We start from the raw sequence: 24,419 nt of genomic DNA, 5'->3' as shown, positions 1-24,419 counted from the left end.
CAACCACCAGTAAATGTATCTCAGTATCCTAATCCATCATTCCAGCTAGCCTTAGTCACACTATCACACACAGACATCTTTAGACTTACCGATTAGCTAGCTAAATGTCTGAATTTCAAACAGACATCTATGTGCTGAGCTTGTGCAGTTCTGTGGTGTAATTCCAGGGATACTGGAGCAATAGGATGTATACAGATGCATCAACAGTGTCTGACACAAGGTACTATAGTAAATATACACCAATGTATCAGTATTACACATTAGCTTATATCACAGAATGTACAAGGGCTGTCAAACATCATTTTAAGTTAATAGGAGTATTTTTCTACTAAAATACAAGCCATTATTTACACAAAAGACACTTGCCATATGTGTGCCAACACTTCATTGCTTTGAGATCACAAAGATTACATTTTGTCAGATCAGGCATACATTAACTTCTTGTGGCTTGTTCGCATATATAACGAAAAAATATTCCATGCCAAACTTCACTGTACCAAATACATATGGAATGGAAAGGAGCAACTGTTGCAACTTTGAAAACAATTACTTGCTTGAATTCTTTCATAATTTAACATAAATATCAATATTCACATTTTGTTAAACATTTAATCGTTACAAAGACATAATATCTACCATCAGGTGAGTGTCTTCAGTTTGACAATATCCTTCAGATCAGGCACATTATCCACATTGATCTTCCTGGCCTTTAAATCCTGCAGCCTCTTCTCCAGGTCCTGCTTGTCCTTACCCAGAGACCAGCACAGGCGAATGGACAGTTTGATGAGGGCAATACTGGGTTCATCCACCACCGGGTCACTGGTGCTCCTAAGTGCAACCTCTGCATACTTCTGAGCCTTGTACAATTTCTCTATTGCATGGTAACACACAACCAAGGCATGCAGAAGGGAGATAACTCTTAAATGACCACCACCATACAGTTTTTCACACACAGGCAGACATTTTTCAAACAGAGAGATTGCTTCCAGATATTGTTCACTGCATAGCAATGAGTATCCTTCTTTTGCATCGTTCAGGTAGAAGAAGGCTGCCAGTTCATTTGAGTACCGTAACTCATATACAGAAAATATATGGCTTAGATATTGCTCAAAAGCCCTGCTCCGATGTGCAATGGTTTCACTGGTAAAATTACCAACTAACAGCTTCCTTGGAAAAGAGACATCGTCCATAATGTGAGGGTGTTTTTTTTTCAGGTTTGTGTTGAGTTTCTCAAAGTCTGAATACCTACGGTCAACTGTGGTTGGCAACTTTTCCACACCAGAGCTGCTGGATACCAGAATTGTGTACAGCTGAAACAGTGACAATGAAATCATCTTAATAACATGGTTATGAATCCTGAAGGAGATGTCTTTCCTTCCCACTATGATTCACAGGGTCAGTGAGTGAGCATGATTTTATGCTGGCAGAAGCTGCTTTTAGCAATATTCCTGCAATATCACAGCTGGGGATACCAGGTCTTTGGCAAGACAAGAGAACACTTTAAAGGGGCATTGAAGCAGAGCAATTTCCGTGGACTGGTGGTTTCTTTTGTTATTGTTTTTTTCCCAAGAGTACCCGGATGATATCCCAGAATTCGTGACTGGCTTGTGATCTCTGCTGCGCCTCCCATATGTGCAATTGATAGTTTATGTGTAGACTGATCAATACAGATGAAGCCATTTTACTTTGTTATTATGAAAACAAATCAAACACCTTGAAATTTACTCATCTGCCAGTGGTATAAAAATAACGAAGTCAGTGTACATGTTTATATTTTGTCTTATAAACCTAATTAATTCCTTGTCACACTTGTATGCATTTTGAAAGTTAATAAAAAAAAACCACACGGTCTGCTTATACTTACAGTGAATTTCTAACATGATTTTAATATCTAAACTGTGCATAGATTGCCGATGTGAATCATATTTCACACCCGTCCTATTCGCAACCTCGTGCATGTTTTCTATAATACAGATTCTGCTGAATGCTACAAGAAATAAATTAAAACAAAAGGCAAATATTCAGTTTAGATAGATGAATGTTACAGCAACAATGTCAGGATATTACCTCGTTTAGGAATGTATCCATCAATATCCAAATAAAAGAACAATATTCCATTCATCTGCAGCTGGTAAATAATCCTGCTCTATGTCTTGTGTCTTTCAACAGTCTAATATGCGAAAAAGTGACACATTGTTTCAGAATTTTTCACAATGGTCTCACTGGTTACCCAGGACAGCATACCTGGCAACTAACTGTATGATGTCTGCCATTAGTTAGCCAATAATGAGCAACAATCAATCAATCAAGGCAGTGGTGGTTAATTCTTTGTAGGAAGGATGTTGTTTTTACATTCGTACTTTACGACAGGGTGTATTCAGTAATAGATTACGTAAATCTACACTCATTAACACTGCCTTTTGACAAATCCGCTGTGGAAGTAATTAATCAATCAGTGTGTTATCAGTTAATCCTTTGATCGATGTTTGTTTTTGTAACTCAACTGATAAATCCTCTTGCATCACTTACATGCACATATTACACAACATTCAATACATTTGCCACTAGAGACCTTAATCTATAATGTTGAGTATTTACTCCAGACAGGAGAAACGCCAAATGGGAACCTATGTTGAGTAATTTTAGTGGTGTAACCACTATTTATCGCTAAAATGGATAGAATTATCATTAAAACGACCGCACGTTATCAGAAATGAGCGGGCTGCTGTAACTTGATAATGCCCGCAAAATGCTTGACTGCAGGCCATTATCAAGCCCGTTGTTAGGTGACGTCATAAGTAGCTCAGCTGTTGAAGTTCAATCACCTACGGCTCGTTTGAACTTGGGTTCATTATTGACCATATATCTGGCTCACATTTGTTACATTTGTCTGTGCCATTATGCACTTTCCTGCCTGTGCCAACCATAACAATTGTACCATAAATTACAATATACAGCAATGAAAATATCGACTTTAAGTCTAACATTGTTGATCACTGAAAACAATGGTAGCTGGAAGTGTGAGCAAAGGTCAAGGTCGAATGTCATCACTCTCAATAGTGACGTCATTTGTGTTGTTCTGTGACGTGTCTATATTTGTAAAATGTGTGTCTGTGACCTCCGTCGTTTTGTTGTTGGCAGTAAATGCTTCTAAACTAATGCCACTGATTTTATTCTTATTTTATTGAAAACTCCTTTCATTTTAGCTATAATAACGGTAATGCTATTTTTCAGAGCATTATCATTTGCAGAAGCCCTCGTTTTTTTCAACTGCCCTCCTTCGTCGGGCAGTTAATGAAAGACCTCTGGCTTCTGCAAATGATAATGCCCTTAAAACAGCGTTGCCCTTATACTATACCCATTTAAAATTCATTAACTGACCATCAAGTGAATGATGACAAATATCACATGTAGGTTTATACCATCAAACACAAGTTATAGCAAGGAAGATGTAATCCCTGTGTCGCATGCAGCCTGAAAACTTATGGCCCAAAACTATTTTGAGGATACCAACGGAACTTCGTTGTTACATAAGAAATGCAGATGGCAGCTGGGTCAACCCTCAAAACTATCTAAACATAAGCTTTGCAATCTTTCGGACTTATATGAAAGAAATGGCTGTAGACATTATAATTTCACATGGCATGATTAAATATCGAGGTAAAAAACACAGAAATAGGATCAAATTGGATCAGTCACCATACCATCCAGGCATCTGAAAAAAAAACTACACTGCTGGGATATCTTGTTACAATTAGATAAAGAATACCATGGATATTTTTAAATAACGGCATGTGGCATCTGGCCTCCTCACTTTTTTGGGTGAAGAATTTCTGCTAATGTGGATAGGAACCCAGTCCCTTTGTCCGTCACGGTCGATGGAGCAGGTGTTGACCAATTTGCTGGTTTCGTAATTGGACCGTTGGTGAGAAACCTTATTCGCTCCGCATCAGTGCCCCTTTAATCACTAGGTAAGCTACCCCAATGCCCCACGATCCATAGATAAACATCTTTACAAACTATATTTCCTTAAGTGACTATAGTTAGATTACTCAATTCCAAAGTTGTGTTAAATCAAGTAATATCATTACATACATGTATCAATATGGTGTTACACTCTACTCTTAGACACATCCCCTCATCCCTACACCGAGTTATCAATACATATACCATAGATCTTGCTTATGTGGCATTTACTGGTATCTCCTCTCAATGATGAATAAAAAGACTTACAACATAGCTGGATCTTTGATCTTTAATAACCTCTGCCGATGTCACTTCAAATGCAACATGGACTGTTCCTGGTGGATCAACATTGAGGGCCAGCAAATGTGGGGACTGAGCATCTGTGATAAGACAAACAGTAAATAATGAAACAAATACAGAGGAAGCTGTCAAAATCAGCATCTGTGCAAACCAGCAAGTTGTCAACACAAGCATAAAATTTCAGTCCTATCCATGCCTTGTACATTTATCATCAGCTCTACAATCCGAGACATTGACTAAAGTGGATTATTTCTTCAGTCCTAATGTGTGCCGGTTTAGACAGCTTCCACTGTAATGTCAAAAGAATCAACACCTTGAAACTCTTAATCTTTCACTGCAAGAAAAGGTGGCGGCATGTTTATACAGCATATTCAAATAACAGTTCAAGACTTTGATGATTCATAAATTCTTCTCTCCTTGGTTTAAACCATCATGGCTAACACAAGGGTGATTGTGTGTACCTTTTCTCCAACATGAACAACAATACTTACCTAAAATTAACCAACATATTACAGGACAACACGTTTTTTTCAGCACAAATTAGTTCAGAGAGAGGTTAAAATTGAACAATAATCCTGTGTCCATTGTTTATAGAACAAGCAATTCTTTACTATCCAAAAGGCAGTTATTCACTGTTTTTCAGTATCTTTTGGGCAGTCAATAGGCCAAAATGCAAAAGGTTAAAGGTCACATGCAACATGCAATGTAAACCATAACTTTGCTGATTCTTGTATCTTTCAGTTTGCACTTACGGAAACAAATCATCAAAAATGCCAATTCAACCTAAAATGTTGAAAAAAAAACGCGATGTAAAAAGAGTCGGAAAAGCAGAATTCAAACAATTCAATAATTTTCCCCCAGCACTGGGGAAAAAAATGGTTTCAACAGATATGTAGCTCTGCGCTCATAACGCATGCACAGTAAATAGGTTCATGGAGCTTGAAACAGTATGCCTGCCCGGAGTATGAGGTCATGAGCAGTAGTCTAATCTTGGTTCTTTACACAAACAGGTACATAAAATACTTGTCACATGAAAATTAGCATGTTGAATGTGATAAGCAGACTCTGTCACAAAGAAAACTCAATGTCTGGTGTACTGACACCTACATGTCTGCCTGCCTGTCTGCTAATGACAATATGCAATGCACAGCTTCAATCATTGACCACATACTATTTGAAATTAAAACCTATCAATGCTTATAAGCAGTAAACAAAGAGCCGGCTAAGCATATCAGCAAGTGATCCAGGGGTCAAATGGAAAGTCTTTGTTACACTTGAGTGCACACCCACCGGCTCTGACTTTGTTCGCTATCGCAGCTGCTTTGTTTCAAGGGAGGTACATTCAAGTACAAAATATTGCTATTATACGCTTATAATTTTGTTTATTTATTTTTTCTCAATCAGTAATGCATTTTATGTATCATGAATAAGTGATAACTGTGTTTCATTTTAATTATGTTAGATTTCTTGGTTGCATGTGACCTTTAAGGAAAACTTCAAATCATTTCAAACACGAAAACATGTTCCAAAATGGATTATATTCAACCAAAATAAACAATTTAATTGAACTTATCCCCATTATCACACGGAAGAAGGGATCAACCTCAATGTAAGAAAATAAATTGGCATGAAACTAAAAGAGCTTTGACAATGCAAAAAGTTCAATCAACAGTTCAATAAAGTGATCAGTGTATGATGCATTTTCTTTCACTTGTGGATGGTTTGATACCACACAGTCAGAATTACGTTTGCGTTTTCCATTTACCATGAAGACATATGGCTACTTCTGGCCCCTTCATCAATGAATACATGTGAGTGAGTGTACTTTGTTAACACTGACCAGTTTACTCAATGAAGAATATATCAGAAAGGTAGAGGTTCCATAATTGTTTCAGTAGAAAGTGACAAAATATGGGTGGACGCTTATCAGATGCTGCTTGCTAAAATGACACCAAAATGTGACAGTTTGATGATGTTGACAGGAACGTCTCCAGATCGTATGGTCAGGAATCTATTTGTGTGAAATAGATGAATATGTCCTAAATCCCTCAAGGTTAGTCAAATAAAAACTTTATATAATATTACAGATACAAATTACGTTTTAACTTTTCTATCATACACCGTCTAACTATGATTTATGGATATACAACTTCTTTTATTCAGTGAGTGTGACGTTTCGACATAGATACTAATGTCGTTATCAAGCAAATGGTACAGAGTGATAAATTTGGAGGAATATATACATGAATTGTTGTTACAATAAATGAGAAGATGAGTTGTTTATACAATTAATGGGGCTGATGTACACAAGCTGATGGGAAGCCAGAAGTTAATAAGGAGTATGGTATATGAGATAGGAAGCCAGTAGAGTGTTGTTATAACAACGTAGATAGAAGTACAGAATTATTTTAACAAGTGATGATATGTGAGTGGAATTTGGTAGCCCTCATCTCTGTTGATCACTGGTTAAATCTTCATGATGTGTCTCTAGTAGCTTGCAGAGTTTGTAGTCTGATTGGTTCTTTTCTAAGATTTTGATGTTGTTCCAGTTAATGGTGTGGTTTGGTTGGTCTCTGATGTGGTCAGCAATGGCTGATTTGGACTCCTGTTTTCCAAATGAGGTCTGGTGTTATTTGAGTCTGTGGATGAGGGGTCTGGAGGTCTCACCAAGACAGGTGTCACCACAGTTACATTCAATGTGGTACACTACACCTGCTGGTTCTGGCTTCTGGGATGCTGTGGGTCTGTCTGTTGCTTGCAGTAGGTTCTTGATGGTGTTTCCTCTTTGGAAGGTGACGTTGATGTTGGCCTGTTGTTTCAGGAGTCTGTGGATGTGGTGGCTGGCTGTCCAAAATCACATTGTTCACTCAACTGGCGTAGAGTTGCTACACAGTCAGTGACAGATTCATTTGAAGACTATTTCCTGTTATGAAATCTATGTCTCTGAGATATAACCACAGGTCTAGGGGAATAATGAGCAGTTAAAACTGTGCATAAGTCCTCCAAAGTTTTAGTATTTGGATTCACTGGTGAAACCAAACTTCTCAGTAAGGTGTAAGTTTTTGTCCCAATAATGGCAAGAAATGCATTCACCCAACGGTCATTGCCAATTTCATCAGCAGTGAGAAATGCCTCGACACGCTTAACATAAACATCCTACTGACCGTTTACCTCTTTGTACGGCTCAATTGTTCCAATGGCTGCCATAGGGTCACAGTTCTTTATTTTATTCCAGCTAATGGCACTTGAAAACAATCCTCGTCACCATTGTTACATTCAGACTGGCCTGCCCTGCGACAACACGGAACATGTGCTTCGCTTTTATTAGCTTATTTCTACAATGAAGAGAGTGCGCCAAGGGAGGCAAATCATTCCCCGACTAGGTTTGCGCAAGCAATCCGGCGGACCTAACGTTAATACACAACACTTCTGGCTTCCCATCAGTTTGAGTACTCTGGCTTCCCATCAGTTTGAGTACATCAACCCCACTAACTGTACAAACAACTCATCTTGTTCTCATTTATTGTAACAACAATTCATGTATATATTCCTCCAAAATTATTATCGTGTACCATTTGCTTAGTATTTATGTCGAAACATCACACTCACCGAATAAATGAACTTGTATATCCATCAATGATAGTCCTCACTCTTCATCTACTCAACTTCTAGAATGCCTTTCATTGATAGCTTTGGCCAAGTTTGGGCCCTACCCGCTTTCATTAAAAATATAACATTACTTGACCTATCACAGTATCTGCAAATCATTACAAATCATAAATTCATGGTTGATTACCATAGGTAGGTGTCGTAGCGCTGTTTGACTCGTCATCAGGTATCGTCAAATCAAGGGTACCAGTGATGTTCACTGCAAAAGGATCTCGATCGTCGTCGTCTGCAAGAACAGAATCTGGATCCTGTTCTCGATTTGCACGATCTGTGAAAGCTTTTTCTCTACTTTTTTTACCAAACTTTTTCAGAAATGACATGTTGGCATGCTCAAAATTCCATCATTCTTGAAATGAAATAAGGTCCTCAAACAATAATCAGCTGTTATTATTTTCAATCTACGCTTCGGAGCATGATCATGTTGATGACACTTGACTTGTCAATCGAGAAACTAAACTTCCGGTCGGTCCGCAGAAATAAAGGGACCGTTCCGTTCCCATTTAGCTGCCTCTGGATAATAATAGTTGCTCAAAAAATATACCAACTTGTACATCCAGTTATCTAACATCGTTGAAAAGAGGTTTTATATATACCCACTTTCTTTCACTAACATGTTCTGGCGTCATCAGTGGTATAATTTTCTCCAATCAAATTTTTAGAACGTTCCCTCCCTTCAAAATGGCTACGCTTGTAGAGGATAGTGCGTCCCTCGTTGATAAACACAGACTGGAAGGTATTTTAAAAGCTTTACACGACCAAAGGACTGCATCTAGATTTTGCGATGTATTGCTACGTGTTTGCGGGGAGGAAATATTTGCCCATTCTAACGTTTTGGCTGCAGCAAGTCCATATTTTGGATCTTTTCTGGGGCAGGGACAAGATCTGCCGCGTGCATTTTCTCAGAAAACACCTCAGGTAATTGAAATCCACATAGATGGAAGTGATGGAGACAGCGGATATGGAGAAGCTGTTAGAAAGGTGGTTGACTTTATGTACACAAGCAACATTTGTCTTAACTTACGGATCCTAACACAGGTCCTCGAGATATCGAAAATAATGCAAATGGAACCTCTGACAAACTTCTGTGAGCATTTCCAGAGTGGATTTAGGGGACACAAGGTAATTCCTGCCAATGACACAAGTTGCAAATATTCAAAAGTTGATGTTGGGACCTGTACTACTGGCAACAGTGTTAATGATATCAAAACTGAAGTGAAAGATGCAACGGTATTGCATTCAGAAACTACTGAAAAGTCAGGTGAAATCAAAGTTGAACGTGGCATGAAACAGACAAAGAAACGAGGAAGGGGTAGGCCTAGAAAAAGTAAAAAAGAAGAAGAGTCAGATGATGATTTTTCTGCCTTCATCAGTCTCATGGCTGAGGAAGAGAATGCAGGAAAAGAGAAAATTGGTCAAACTGACATCGATCACAACAATGAAGGAAACAATGTAGGTGTAGAAGAAGATATAGATGAGGATGAAGGCAAAAATGAGAATGATAACAATCTGAGTACAATGAGAACTCGTGGAAAAAGGCCAATTACATCATACCTCACATCTACTAGGTCTAGTGCTCGTTTGAGAAATAGTCGAAGTCCTCGATTCAGATCTGATTTCATCATGCATCCACTGAAGAGGGCAAGCAGAGGTGTGAATAAGGTTATTAAGATTGAAAAGGAATCAAAGAACTGTGAAAATAAAGATGTTGAGGAAAATGAAGACAGTGAGGACAGGAAGGAAGATGATGCTAATTTCATGCCAAAAGGGAGAAATTATACATGTGACAAATGTGATTTTAAAGCCAAGCGTGTAAAAGTCCTGGCTGAACACAAAAAGAAACATCTTCATGCTGAGAACATCTGTAGTTTTTGTGACTACAAGGCAGAATCGGAAACAGATTTTAAAGCACATTTAGTTAAACATGATGGTCCAACACCATACTTTTGCAAGTTTTGTGATGTCAAATTTAAAAGCAGAACCCAACTGAATACTCACCTACCAAAACACAGAGAGGACAAACCATTTGTGTGTAATTTATGTGGGGCAGGGTTCAAATGGAAGCATGCCTTAAAAAACCACATGATCACCCACAGTGTAACAAAGGATCACTTATGTGATATATGTGGATTTGCTACAGCACATAAGAGTCAACTGAAAGCTCACAGATTGATCCATACAGGAGAGACGTTTAAGTGTGACTTTGAAGGATGTGGCTTTGAAGCAACAAAACGACAGAATTTGAAATACCACATGCTTACTCACACTCATGAAAAGCCCCACCAATGTGAAATATGTGGTCACAGCTTTTCTTTGATTAAGAACATGAAAAGGCATATGCTGTTACATTCAGATGACAGACCTCACAGCTGTGAACAGTGCAACTTCTCAACAACACGCTATGATAAACTCAAGGAACATATGTTGAAGCAGCACAGTGTTGGAGATCCCCCTACCAAGAAACACAGAATATCTGACTACCATGAAGAGGAGAATGCTGTTGTAGCAGGTGCTGATATAATGACACAGGCAACACTTCAGACAGTGGCTAACATAGCTGCAGTGTGTGCAGATGAGAATCAAGGAGAGACACAAATATTCTCCACTGTTGATGGAGTGCCCATTGTAGCAAGGGTCCAGTATGCAGAAATCAACAGTCAGGGTGTTATACAATATGTAGCACAAGTTGAGTAACCTTTGGTGTACAACAGTGTTTAGATTCACATACAAAGCATACAGAAAGAGCATCAGTGAAGCTACAGATGTTGTATTGTTAATTATGATATTCATGACAACTAGAATGTCAGAAGTCCACTTGCCATGCTTGGTTGCCTATTGAGTCTTTGAGTGACTATCATAAGTTTTTAGAAAAGGCATTGGTAGTAAATGGTTGTTATTAGGAGTATAGTCTCCATCTTTTCAATACAGCATTGGTAAGTCATATCCAAACTGAACACCACATGCTGTATAGAAAACAAATATACGTGATAGTATTTTGTGGGCATTCAGTAATTAATAACAAGACAAACTTTACATCCATTTTACATAATAGGCTTTGTTGCTTTTGGGGGGTAAAAATACCAAGATGCACTAAGCAAATTAAGAAGAATGGAATGAACATTCATTTTGTGCATTCAGGTTTTCAGATAAACTACGAACTGCAACATCAAGAAGAGATGTTTTCACTGAGATTCAATTTATCTTGTCTGTTTTCTCTTGCCAACTTTTGCAATACCCCTTCTGTTGATAGTGTTATACATGGAAGTAAGTGTATCTGGTTTAGACTTTACATGTACCTATTAGCCATGTTTACAAACCTCCTGGCAAACTTATTGATGTGACAATGTCACCTGAACCCCATATCTATCCAGATAGACCATATTTTCCTGTGTACATTTCAATTTTTATTCAAGTACACACAGCAGTGTAGAAAGGATATTTGAATTCTTTGTTACACGTTTGAATTTCTCTTCTCTGTTCTCTACAGTTTGATGTTTTGTAAGTAGTACATGTCTGTCAAGTTTTCAAGTTGCTTATTGCAATGAATGTGGAATGTGAATTTTTAAGGCCAAAAGAAATATAAAGAAAATCTGGTATCATGCACAGTAGGTACTGTCCCTAAGAGCTTGTACCCAACCACAGCCCTCATAGAGATTGTAACTAAAGTAGTGTCGGGAATAGGAAAAAATGTGGATTTTGTTTTCACATTTATAAATATGTCTGTAGACTAACAGCTAGTCTCTGAAATGAACATATTTTACTGAAAAATCGTACATAGTGAACAAAAAATAATATAATGAAATGGAGCCCTGAGACTTTCTTCATTTTCAGCCTGAAGCTATGGAAATCTAGACTTGCCACATTTTCTAGACTTGCGTGGGCTTTCTTGGATATTTATATTTCAGGGTCTGTACGACAGACTAGTAGTTGATGTATGGAACAGTGAAATATCTATTAAACTAAGTTTGGTTTTACTACAGTCTCAGTGGTACGGAGAGAGGAAACATAGAAAAGAGACTTTACTGAGGAGATATTAGTACAGAAATGGATAATTCGGGGTTTTCCTAAGCCCAGAGTGACTTATTTAGAACAAACAATGATTTTATGCAAATTAGTGTGTGATGATATTGCATTACAAAGGGCACTTTCTTAATACTGATGGCTGACGAAAAACATAATAACTTTAATACTGCAACCATTAAGATGAATCTCATTATCCCTATGATGAAACGAAATGGGTAAAATGGGTTGTGGATAACCAGTGGCACATCCCACTGAATGCTCAGTTGGGCCGTTGTGGGTTACTTCAACATATGCTATTTACAGTTCTCTAAATTTTGGGGATACAGAGTAACAATCTGAAACTTTTCTTTTTTTTTCCAACAGTGCTTTATTTGAGATTCAGCCGTTCGTAAACATCTTTATTGGATAAGTGTTCTTTAGTTCTTTAGACTTCTTTTGATTCTACTGTTTGTAAACATATTTATTCGATAAGTGTTCTTTAGTCATAATTATGATTTTTATTTATGTGAAAATTTGAAATGATGTATATCATTCAGTATGTTTCTTTTTCATAACTCACAGCAGATAACATATTGCATATCTAAGCTTGGGGAGATCTAAAGATGTTACTTATGGAAATTAGACAAAAACTTGTTTCTTACATGAAGTTGAACATGGAGAATTCAAAATGTTGTTAAGATAATTAGAATCACATTTAAAATTTTCAAATAGTTTCATAGGACAAACCATTTCTTTTTTAGATGTTTGCGAATGTACTGTATATGATAACATATTCTCTACAATTTGCCCAAATGTTTATATAGACCTAGTGATAGCTAAATGGCTGGTCATTCTGTGGATTATTAAAGTGGGCCATGAGTCAGATACCCCATTCTCTTCCCTGTACATGACAAGAGTAAAATGATGGCATACAGGAATCATATATAAATCATATCTTTTCTTGACAGCTTCTACATTTTGATATATTCCATTGCTGATGTAAATAGCTATATAGAAATGCTGCACTATGTGCAGTGGTTACAGTGGCCATTCAGTAAGTCGCCTATATGCTCATGATTTCAGTGTATAAAATGCAGTTATCATTTGTCCTCACCCTCTTCCAGATCCTATGTGCTGTGTTCATATTCACATGACGTAAAATGTTAACTTTTAAACAGCATGAAGACTTTCTGCCAGATTGTTTGTAAGACACATGCACATCTTTAACTCATAAAGGTCTTGGTGACTATTTGTAAATTTGTAAGGGACTGTGAATTAAACAGTTTTCAAAACAACAATGTTTCTGCTCACCATTGGTTGGAGTCAATGGAGATTTGCTAGAGTTCCTAAACAGAATACTGTATCATGTATATGAAGGAGCCTTACCAGCTTGATCGATCAAAATATATATAATTTATATTTATATAATTAATTCATGCCCCTGTCAAACTGATATCAAACTATAGATAGAATTCTTTTAAAACATCAGTTATATTCAGTCATATAGTCACATTCCAGTGCACAGCAATACAAGCTTTGTAACCAGTTGCTTGTTCTTTTAATGGTTATATCCTAGGTTCTAGAATTCACAATTGGGCAATAATTTTGGAAGTATCCAGGCAGTCATAGGAACTACAGTGTCTGCTAGTTGCATATTTCCTGCTTGTTACAGGTTTCCTGCAAGGTACATAATGATGCTGTAATGGAATATGCCTTTTCTTTCCATTTACAAATATGTATATTGAAAACTTTCACATTCTCCCTCAGTTCATGTCTGGCTTTGCTTCTGCCACCGAGTGTATGTGTTAATAGACAGGTCTCAGTATTGTAGGTATTATTCCAAGATTATTCCAATAATTATCATGATTATTGTAAAATATGACAAGGGTCATCATTGTTCATTTCATGTTCAGTTAAATTTATTTTTTTTTAATTGTACAGGACATATATATTGTTTGTCACAGTATGCCTGTTGTTGTTTTGCCATGTATTTGTGAGAAGTTCATTTTACTATCAAGTTGTTATTTGAAGGACATTCTATGAAACGAATAAACCATCAGTGTTTCTCTGAGCTGAGAAGCTGTAGCAAGGATAATGTTTATCATTGTGCCAGAACAAAATGTCTTTCCTGCTATCATTGTTTTTAATTATTTCATTTCCGTTGCTTCTAAAAATAAGTGGAATGATATGTCAAACAAGTGTTTGATCAGTTGGCTAGTGTTGACATGGAAGACTGAGAGAAACACTGATTCAACAGGATATTGTGTTTTACTTCTGGGTTCATATTTTTGTGGACAATTACTTCTGACTGAATTTCATTTGGATATGATGAAGAGGATGTAGTTACTATGAGATGCACTGACTTGGTTGATGCATGTCATAATATAACAATTGTGTGGATCAGTGCTCTCGAGGGGTGGTGGAACGGCCTGGTGGTTAAAGTGCTTGCTCATCATGCTGATGACCCATATTTCAATTTCCCTCATGGGTACAGTGTCTGATGATTTCTGGTGTCTCTCATCGTGATATTGCTCGAATATTGCTGATAGCCTACTCACTGACAGTGCTCTGGATGTCAGTTACTAGAATGTCTGCATGGTCCATTCTTTAAACATTGTCATACAGCCTGAAAATGGCTGATTGTGAAACAAATGAACATAGATTTAGACGTATGTATGATACGGTGACTAGTTCTGCTTCGTCAAACCCAGGAATGTATGCAATATCAGAGCAGTTTAGCAATATCACAGCAGGGAACACCAAAATGGGCCTGAAACATTTTGCCCATGTGGGGCATCAAACCCGGTCTTAGGCATGACAAGCACTTTAACCATTAGGCTACTCCACCACCCCTCTCATTGTCAGAAGACATGTATGGTAAACACTAGCAAACAACACAGCAAGAATATGTTGTATTTGCACATGTACATTGCATCCCTCAAACCGTTAAATGAAATAATTACACCAACATTGTTTTCAGGTAGTGATGATGGAATTTTGAAAGTTTGATTCACCCAATTCCAAAGCTTTTTATATGTTTGTTCTTTTTAATCCCATGGATGTGGTGGTGAAATGAATCATTTGCAGAACATGTTTCCCAAATACAGAAAAAACACCTTAATAAACTTAGTCTTAGTACTTTTCGTTATACTCCACTACTGAGTCTTAACAAAACCTAGTAGGCGGTCGCATCAGATAAAATCTGAGATAAACCGATCACAACACACCTTACCAAATCGCAGAAGTGGACCTTTGCACATACGTTTTGAACTTTTACCTTGGAAAGATTTGTACCCGAGCAATTCCGAATACTTTTTTCCATACGATGGCAACCATGTAATGAATATGGAGGACGCTACAATGCTGTGATCAGTGGGAAAACAGTTGCTGAAAATGGCATTTTTGTCAATATTCAAGGATGTCAGCTTGTGGAAATATTAGCTAACGGTAACCGTGTCATCAGAAAGCCCTAGGCATATATACTACAGGTCAAATACCCATGTTTTATGCAGATTTTCATTTATTGAGGGATCAGTGTCAGTGACTAGCAATTCTTTCAAGTCTGGCCAAACCCTAAACAACGTCCGTTGTCTGATTGGTTAAGTCCATTCATCCTTCTCATGTTTGATTGGACGGTCATAGGTCGCCCAACGATTGCCTGACGCGACCTCCTACTAGGTTTTCTTAGACTCAGTAGTGGAGTGTAATGAAAAGTACTGAGACTAAGTTTACTTAGAGTGAATCACCTCCATTCATCGTTCTGAAACACCTTCAACATGCCCCGACTATGTGGAAATGACAGCTGGTATTCTTCTAGTAACTCGCCGCTTAACCCTGTTCAATGATTGCACTTCCATAGAAATACCATTTGGCACTTTGGGGATGTCAGTAAAACAATCAAATGATGAACTGCCCTAATAGTGGCTGTCCAGCTGTGACAACCTCATGCAGAGACAGATGGATTCAAACCATGCACCTCTGACACAAGTTCTAGCCAGCCATCTGGCCGTAGGGTTATATCTGAAAGACAGATCACTGTGTCTAAGCCAGACATCCAGTTCTGACACCAGAACAGACACCAGTCATGTTCTTCACCCAGCTGTCAAGACAGGCGGATAGATGAATGTCAGTTCATGCCACAGGTTCTGGAAGAAGGTAATTTTACTGTCAAGTTGTTTTGAAGGTGGAGGCATTACGATGTGTGTAATAATAGTTGTAGCATTTGGGGGCTGTGCAGTATACTTGCTGGGTTGACATTTTAACAGCTTAGTGCAAGAAACACATTGCTCCATTTGTACAGCAGTATCTGAGTTAGCATATTACCCTGGCTCACATGATCACCTGATTTGTCTCCCACTGAACACATCTGGCATGAACTATAGCATCTTTAGAGATGACATCCGAATCCTTCAACCACCCTGCCAATATTTGTCAAACCCTTCCTTGGATATGGAATGGTCTTTCCTAGGACTTTCATCGACATTTAGTGTCCTCAGTGAAGTGAATGTGTCATGCTTGCACCAATGCACAAGGTGGACGACAATCTCGCTGTTGTCCGTGTGGACATGCCTGTGAAAGCCCTGTTGTGTTGTGGCTCATTTCCACCATGACTGCAATGGGACACAGTAGAATTACAATTTATATGTTACAATACATTTTGTTTATTTAACACCAAATCCCTATTTTAACGATAGCTATATATGGATGAATATCTTCTTTATTGCAGTGACAGCGATGTTATTGGTTCTAAAGCTCTTATCAAGTAAGTGAGGAACAGAGATACAGAGAGGCATATACAAAAGTGTGAGATATTTGTACTGTACAAAGATGAATACTGTGATAGCATAGGGAAGCCAGTAAACAATAAACAGCACTGAGTCTAAGGTTGAAGGAAGCCTTGAAATGAAGCCTGCAAGGCCTATATTATACACAAAGGGGTTATGACCGATGGGGATCTTTGATGAGTTGATGGTATGTAGGAGCTATGCAGTAGTTTCGATCATGGTTGATCGATGATTAGAGTCTTTTGATGTAGATGGCTTCTTGGAGGTTTCTGATTTTTGAGTCTTTGGTTGGTTGCCAGTATTGTCATGGATGTGATCTGATCATGATGATGGGGCTGATTTTGAGTCAAGTTTTGATAATGTCTGATGCTCTCTGAGTTGGGTTGTGAGGGGTCTGGATGTTTTACCTACACATGCCTGTTCACACTTGCATAGGAGGTGGTAGACTTCCAGGTGGGATTTTAGCACATCCAACACTTGAGGGCCACGTTATCTCTCCTATCAAATTAGTACTCATGATTGCGTTAAGTCTCCTGACCAGAACCACGCATATAGTTCTGTAGAATGCTAAAACTAAACAAGTAATAACTTATAAATTCTAGGACCTGTCACCAATCATTTGTGATTCTTGGTAACAATCTGAGTGTGATGTAAAACCAAACTGGCTCACTCATGGTAACATTCCCGTTGAAGAGTGCAGATGGCATTTAACGTCAGTAAACCTCATGGATTAATGTTGGACATGTACATTACACTTAACAATCCAGAGGAAAAGATGGTGATGTGCAGATTCTCCAACAGCCTTACGAGTGGGCCAGCGTCGCATATATACTGCTAGTTCATATGAATAAACTCTTATTCCAGCCAAGGCCTACATCGAGCACACCTTGGTATAGTGGGAAGTCTAGTTATATGCTGGACTAATATACTGCCACTTCTTTCAGTGTCTGCTAAAGGTATCTGCCAAACTTGCAAGATGTATTACCGAATTGCCTGATATTCGTATTTTGACAGGCTTGTGTCAATTTGGGTAAGTGTAATGCCAGCAGACAACGTCAAGTAACATACGGTGAACAGCAGCCCAGGAGTTATGTCCCTTAGACTCACCCTCCCTCTTCAAATGTAAGATTTTACGCTCTCATCATGCAGATACTATAAGACAAATGTAATATTGTTCAAAATAACTCAATTCTCTCTCCCTCAATACCTTGATATTCGAAATGAAATCAAGGCCATGGACGTCAGGACACAACGAAATAGGCACCATTTATTACATGTGTAAACTTAATATGTATGTCCGTACACACACACCAATAATTGCAAAAGTATTATTACGTGCTGATGCACTGCAGACGACACTTCGTGACCTCTCATAGACTTGAAGATAAACCATAAACATAGAAAATGTATCAATATACAATTTTCAAAATGTCATAAAAAATTCTTAGTCATGTGTACAGAGACCTGTAAAAAGGTGCGATTATTTGCTTTCATTAGAAAAGGTTTCTCCGCTTCCACATGTCTTCAATGAGCACCTTCATTATGTAGATTGTTTTCAACTCAATGTTGATATGATACTATTCGGTGCCAAACAACAGTACATTAAACAAAATTGCTAATTTAAGTTCATATACAATCACAATTATCTGTGTTTCTTCCGATTCTTTCTGAAGATCGTGAATCCTGCAAACAGAGTTGTAAATGAGTTAAGGCATGACACGTGTCATCATTCTACAACTCTCCCTCTGTTCGCAGATTCCGCGGTCACTATAACAAATCTCTTGCATCTATTCCCATCATTATTTTATACGAAGCCCTATTACTTACGTTGTTGTTACTGACTTGTTTTTAATTTTCTGTGAGTTTATTACCATTTGAACATCATACCGAAACATAAGTCTCAATAACCTATTCAGACACTGATCCGAATTTTCTCGAGTGAAAGTGAAAACAGACACCACAAACACCTCTGGTTAAATTGGATTCCAATTCCTTGTTTCACAAGAAAATGGTATTTACATAAGAATTTTTTATTTGAAACTTTAACAACACCGTCTTTCTATACTTTATGTCGAGATTCAGGCAGCATACCTTAACTATGGAATCAGACTGCCCCTGCTTGACGAGGTCGTAAAATAATTCACAATGTATCTGGCTCATTGGTTAAACCTGCTATGTGTTTTTTTGTGCTTATTAAGTGTAGTTATGTTAGTTTGTTAGTTAGGTTGATGTACTATCTGCCCCGTACAAGAACACCAAACTTTTCTAGCGGCAGAGCCTCGTTTTGAGATTTCCAGGTGTCCGTTTGTCAGAGGTCGCTGCACGGCAGAGCACGCTGTACAACGTGTTGGCTAGGATTAGAAGAAGCGTTGTGTTGTAATATGCAAGTGCTTGGACTTTAGACTTTGTAAATCATACGTATTAACATTTGTGCATCCGGATGAGTGCCATAGTCTAAAAGTTCTGGACTGGTTATCGCACTAAGTTGCGCAGTAGAACGAAACCCAGTAAACAGGAAACGAGATTAGTATTCGTATTTATATTTAAATTTTCTGTTAGACCATGCCAATATTGTCAAGCAGTCACCAGAAGGCTGCTCATTTTGTATTGCTGAACTGCAGGTTTTACCTCCCCGATGTTACCGTATATTAATACTTACTGTTGTCACATATCCGTGTATCCTGATTTGTTTCATGCATGTCTTCGCCTTTTCTGGACATATCATTAGGATAAATTTGTGGTACAATGTAAGACTATAAGCCATACTTACTGCTAGAATAGAAGACACAAAATATATCCCCATGAGCAAAGTTACCAAGGTTACGGTGGATCCTTGATATTCTTACTGTGTCAGTGTATGTATACCGTCATGGTCACAGTTTCATCTCCTGTAACAAATATCATATCAAAGTACCTATTCAACAAAACATCTGTACCTAATTCCCAACTGGACTGGGATACATTAATGTGTCTGTAAGCCTATGCACCACTTTGGTCTCCCGTGACGAGTAAGCGTTGATCAGACGCCAATCATCATTAGTGAAATTCCCATGCATACACTAAGTCACCTGCATGTCAATTAACAGAATAAATAAGAATAATTTTCATAAATTTAGTTTCGGTCAAACTGATTTCAATTCTTATCTACCAGCTGGGAAATTATCTCAGCTACATACACATAATTTCCATTCAATTTTCCGAATTTTTTTTATGTAAACTGAACTATTCAATAACCCATATTAGACATGCCAGTCAGGTTTAATATGGCTGTCTGTGGGATAGATTTAAAGTTGTACTCAGGTGTCATTCGATAACTGATAAACGGGGAGATGAAAGAAGAGTATATACACGTAGCTGAGGATGATTTCCTAGCTGCTAACAAAGTATCAAAATAAAAGGTCTTCTATTCATTTTGTGAAAATTATTCTTGCAGCAGTTAATTAACATGTAAGTCTGTTGAAATTTCACTAATATGACCAACTACTCTACATATCACATGATTCCAGAGCCCACCTGACTGACCCTTACATCTGACAGAGCCCACCTGACTGACCCTTACATCTGACAGAACCCACCTGAATGGCCCTTACATCTAACAGAACCCATCTGACTGACCCTTACATCTGACAGAACCCACCCGACTGACCCTCACATCTGACAGAGCCCACCTGACTGACCCTTACATCTGACAGAACCCACCTGACTGACCCTTACATCTGACAGAACCCACCCGACTGACCCTTACATCTGACAGAACCCACCTGACTGACCCTTACATCTGACAGAACCCATCTGACTGATCCTTACATCTGACAGAGCCCACCTGACTGACCCTTACATCTGACAGAACCCACCCGACTGACCCTTACATCTGACAGAACCCATCTGACTGACCCTTACATCTGACAGAACCCACCTGACTGACCTTACATCTAACAGAGCCCATCTGACTGACCCTTACATCTGACAGAGCCCACCTGACTGACCCTTACATCTGACAGAACCCATCTGACTGACCCTTACATCTGACAGAACCCACCTGACTGACACTTACATCTGACAGAGCCCACTTGACGGACCCTTACATCTAACAGAACCCACCTGACTGACCCTTACATCTGACAGAACCCAACTCCTTGTTTGTCCAATCGCATGGTGAAATGTATTGATGTGTGTACTGAATTTCGAATATTTTGGAACGTCTGGAAACGTTAATATGTAATATTCCCTATAAACCCTTAGCAACTTAAAACAAAAAAAGCAACTTAAAAGCAAATAAGTACAGTGCAGCATGGGTTCACGTCTGTTCAGCGTACACCGGAACCTCCTGTGGTGTATAGTAAAGTTGATTTCTACACCATATGTTCCCAGTTACCTCATGAGATCACTGGCGTGGATGGGTGATACTAGCGAACCAGTACGGGCAATATATACTATTTCCAGCTGGCGTTGTGATGCGTGGGTGTGTCTACAGTGGGTGTGTCTACAGTGACCCCAGTCAGTCTGAAGCGCTGAATAAATTTCACAACCGTGATACGGTGGCATCTCTCCTCAGCTGTTAATCGTGGTATATTTCTTGTACTTGTCTGTCATATCATGCTAGTCTCTCTGTATGCCCTACAGAATCAGTCTACACGTGAAACGGAGGCAAATACTGCTGGAATATTGCTACGTTTTGGCGATTGATTTTGCGCAGAAAATTGAAAATTGCTACGTTGCAAGCGAATATTTCAGTCAACAAAGAAATGCTTAGATATTCTTAAACCCTTTTCACAAAATCAAAGACACGTTTTACTTGTTTTTACGAATACATATCAGCGGAGGATGTTTTAAATGACTGAAATCACAAAAATGATTCTTTTACAATTCCACAACAGTTGTTCTTGTTTTAAACAATTGATAAATGGTGATTTTAAATGGTTTATCTTAGCCTCAAAGCAGAATTTTATTCCAACCTTTCTTTTGGGCATGGGAATCTGCATCGGTTTATTTCGGCACTTTCATTTAAAAGGACAGTTTAACTCTTCTGAAAACGATGTATTTCCCCTAAATATGACTGCATTTAAGAATTTTTTTTCGTGATTTGCAGAAAGCTGTTTTGTTCAGATTTCTCGTATACTAAGACCTATCTATGATAAATCATAAAGACAGGGGGGTGACGTTTCCTTTGGTGTTGGTCTATTTGGCAACCTCCTCATTAGGCCAAGTCGTGGAAGTCAACTGCAGTCTTACTTTTCAATATTATCTTCATTCACCTCAATTCAACTATTCTATCTGTTAATCAAGCTTTTATTGCTTTTAGTGAAATTCGCCAGACTTTATGTCCTTGTAATCTTGGGAGTGTCTACTATGTATGGGAGATTTCATTTGCAAGAACAGGAAATAGTCACAGGGGGCTAGATCTTGGCTGTAGGGTGGGTGATTTAACTGGTTGAATCCATCTTCACGAATGTCAGCTTGCGCAGTCCTCGCCATGTGAACCGGAGAGTTGTCACGTAAAGGTAGAACTCCACCTGTTAACATCCTACGGCGTTTCTGGCGAATAGATTTTCGCAAATCTTTCATTACATTGGCATAATCTCCACCGTCCACTGATTGTAGATTTTGAGTTATAAGTATCAGTATTATCTTACCTCACACATATATTTCGCTTTCTGATGATCTAACGCATAGTATTTTCAATGTACCCAGCATAGAAGCGAGTAACGTTTCGATGTAGCCCGCTGGGAATGTTTCGTGGTAGTAATTCTTCTTGTCTGCAAAATCTAGCGATGGCTACAAAAACATTGTAGATGTGCTTCAAACAAACCAAAATTAACATTGAGATGTTCGGTAAGATAAATATACACGTTGTTCACTGGTCAATCGTGGCTCATGGGTTGATGTACCCTCGATGTTTGTTTATATTCCTTGACCAATGAACAGCTAATATATACCTCTTGCATCCCAAAACATTGAAGACACCATCTTGCCAGGCGATGGTTGAGTGGAAAGGCAGAGAAATGGGATGCGTCCATTGCTTGGATTGCGATTTAATTTATGGGTCCAAGTTGTGGATGTTTCACCACCTATTGCCAGGCGAGAAAGAAATTTGGTTCCATCAGCAGTTTGGAGATCTTGGAGCTCTAAGCCACTCTCGATCTCGAGCTCTGAGGTTTCTAAATTGTACCCATCTATCAGACAGCTTGTGCATACCAAGATATGCTCATACACAATGAGTACTCATGAATAATGGTGAGTGATATATAAGTCCTTTGAAAGTTCAGATACTGTTATTCGTCAGTCAAAATTCATCTTGCTATGGTTTCCAGTTGGGTGGCATCTGCAGGCCTGTCTGACTCTTGGTCATCGTCCATGAACTCCATACTCCATTTAAACTGTAGAGACCAACACAAGCTGTGTTATAGTGAGGACCATCCATGCACAGCACTCTACACCTGCGAGCATGGATTTGTTTTGTTACTGGGGTGGGGTGGGGGGGGTGGGGGGGTGGGGGGTTCCAGCCCTCCCTATCAAGAATCTTTATTATAGGACGTTGTTCATGTTTGAGAAAATCCATGATTGTGACCCCCTTCGGAGAATGAATATCTGACATTTTAAAAGGCAAAAAGATAATAACATGATCTAGTCACCACTGTACAGTATCGAAATCTGTATGTTTTGACACTAGTCACCACGGTATAATACCGAAATCTGTATGATTTGACACTAGTCACCACGATATAATATCGAAATCTGTATCATCTGACACTAGTCACCACGGCATAATATCGAAATCTGTATGATTTCACTCTAGTCACCACGGTATAATATGGAAATCTGTATGATTTCACACTAGGCATGGTGACACGCCCTGGAGGAGGCGTGTTGTCAAACATCAGTTCACAAAGTATCGTGTGTGTCCACCATTGGCGTTGATGCAGGCTTGACGACTACGCAAAGACATTAAGCGATTGGAATGTTATTCCATGTCTAAATCAGTGCTTGTCCCAATTTAGATAACGTAAATGGCTGATGCTGACTTTGACGCGAACGCGTCTCCATTTCATCTCAAGCCTGATCGATTGGAGGCAGGTCCGGTGAATCTGCTGGTGAGGGGAAGTGTCAAAATCTGTCACAACACGAGCAACATGTTGACTAGCACCACTGCCCTTAAATGAACATGAGGCACAATAATCTCGTCCCTGTATCGCAGACCAGTAAGACTGCAGACAATAACAAGTTATGTCCGATCATGAGATATGTCGCCCCATACCATCATGCTCCCGTCACCAAATCGTCAGCTTTGAAGAACGCATGCGTCAGCATACCGTTCACCTCGCTGTCTGTACAGATGAAATCTCCTCTCCTCATTGAACAAAATACCATCCCAATCTTGTCTCCTGTACCGCAGATGCCGTCTGCACCACGTCTAACGTTGTGAATTTAGAACAAAATTGGTCGTCAGGGGCCCCTGTCGGTTCTGTACAGTCCTGGAACTGACTGGACGTAAGTCAAGAATGATCGGAACAGACAGACTGGTAGTCCGGATATGTCAGCCGAATGTGGTTGTCTTGCTGACGTGACGTATCAGTATCTGATGCCGGTGGGCTCAGTGCCATACCACCATCAGTTTGTTGTTGTCCATGCAGTGTTATCCCAAATCTAACACATTTTGCATTTGACTAATCTAACGCATTTTGCATCTTCTAAAATATTTTA

General features: G+C 38.8%; 2 protein-coding genes across 2 annotated transcripts; one reads left to right on the top strand and one right to left on the bottom strand.

The window, feature by feature from the left end:
- Positions 1–633: 633 nt before the first annotated feature.
- LOC137258584 (sorting nexin-21-like) lies at positions 634–8,379 on the bottom strand. The gene is made up of 3 exons (XM_067796293.1): positions 8,063–8,379; positions 4,234–4,346; positions 634–1,310 (listed from the first exon to the last, which is right to left on the bottom strand). Exons 1-3 carry the CDS (start codon positions 8,253–8,255, stop codon positions 639–641), a joined length of 978 nt encoding a protein of 325 aa, XP_067652394.1. The 5' UTR covers positions 8,256–8,379; the 3' UTR covers positions 634–638.
- Positions 8,380–8,603: 224 nt separating this feature from the next.
- Positions 8,604–14,187, top strand: LOC137258548 (myoneurin-like). The gene has a single exon (XM_067796256.1). It carries the CDS (start codon positions 8,614–8,616, stop codon positions 10,624–10,626), a length of 2,013 nt encoding a protein of 670 aa, XP_067652357.1. The 5' UTR covers positions 8,604–8,613; the 3' UTR covers positions 10,627–14,187.
- The last annotated feature ends 10,232 nt before the right edge of the window (positions 14,188–24,419 follow it).

The sequence above is a fragment of the Haliotis asinina genome, chromosome 12, assembly GCF_037392515.1.
Source record: "Haliotis asinina isolate JCU_RB_2024 chromosome 12, JCU_Hal_asi_v2, whole genome shotgun sequence".
Taxonomy (NCBI): domain Eukaryota; kingdom Metazoa; phylum Mollusca; class Gastropoda; order Lepetellida; family Haliotidae; genus Haliotis; species Haliotis asinina.
This window is presented reverse-complemented; position numbering and strand designations above follow the sequence as displayed.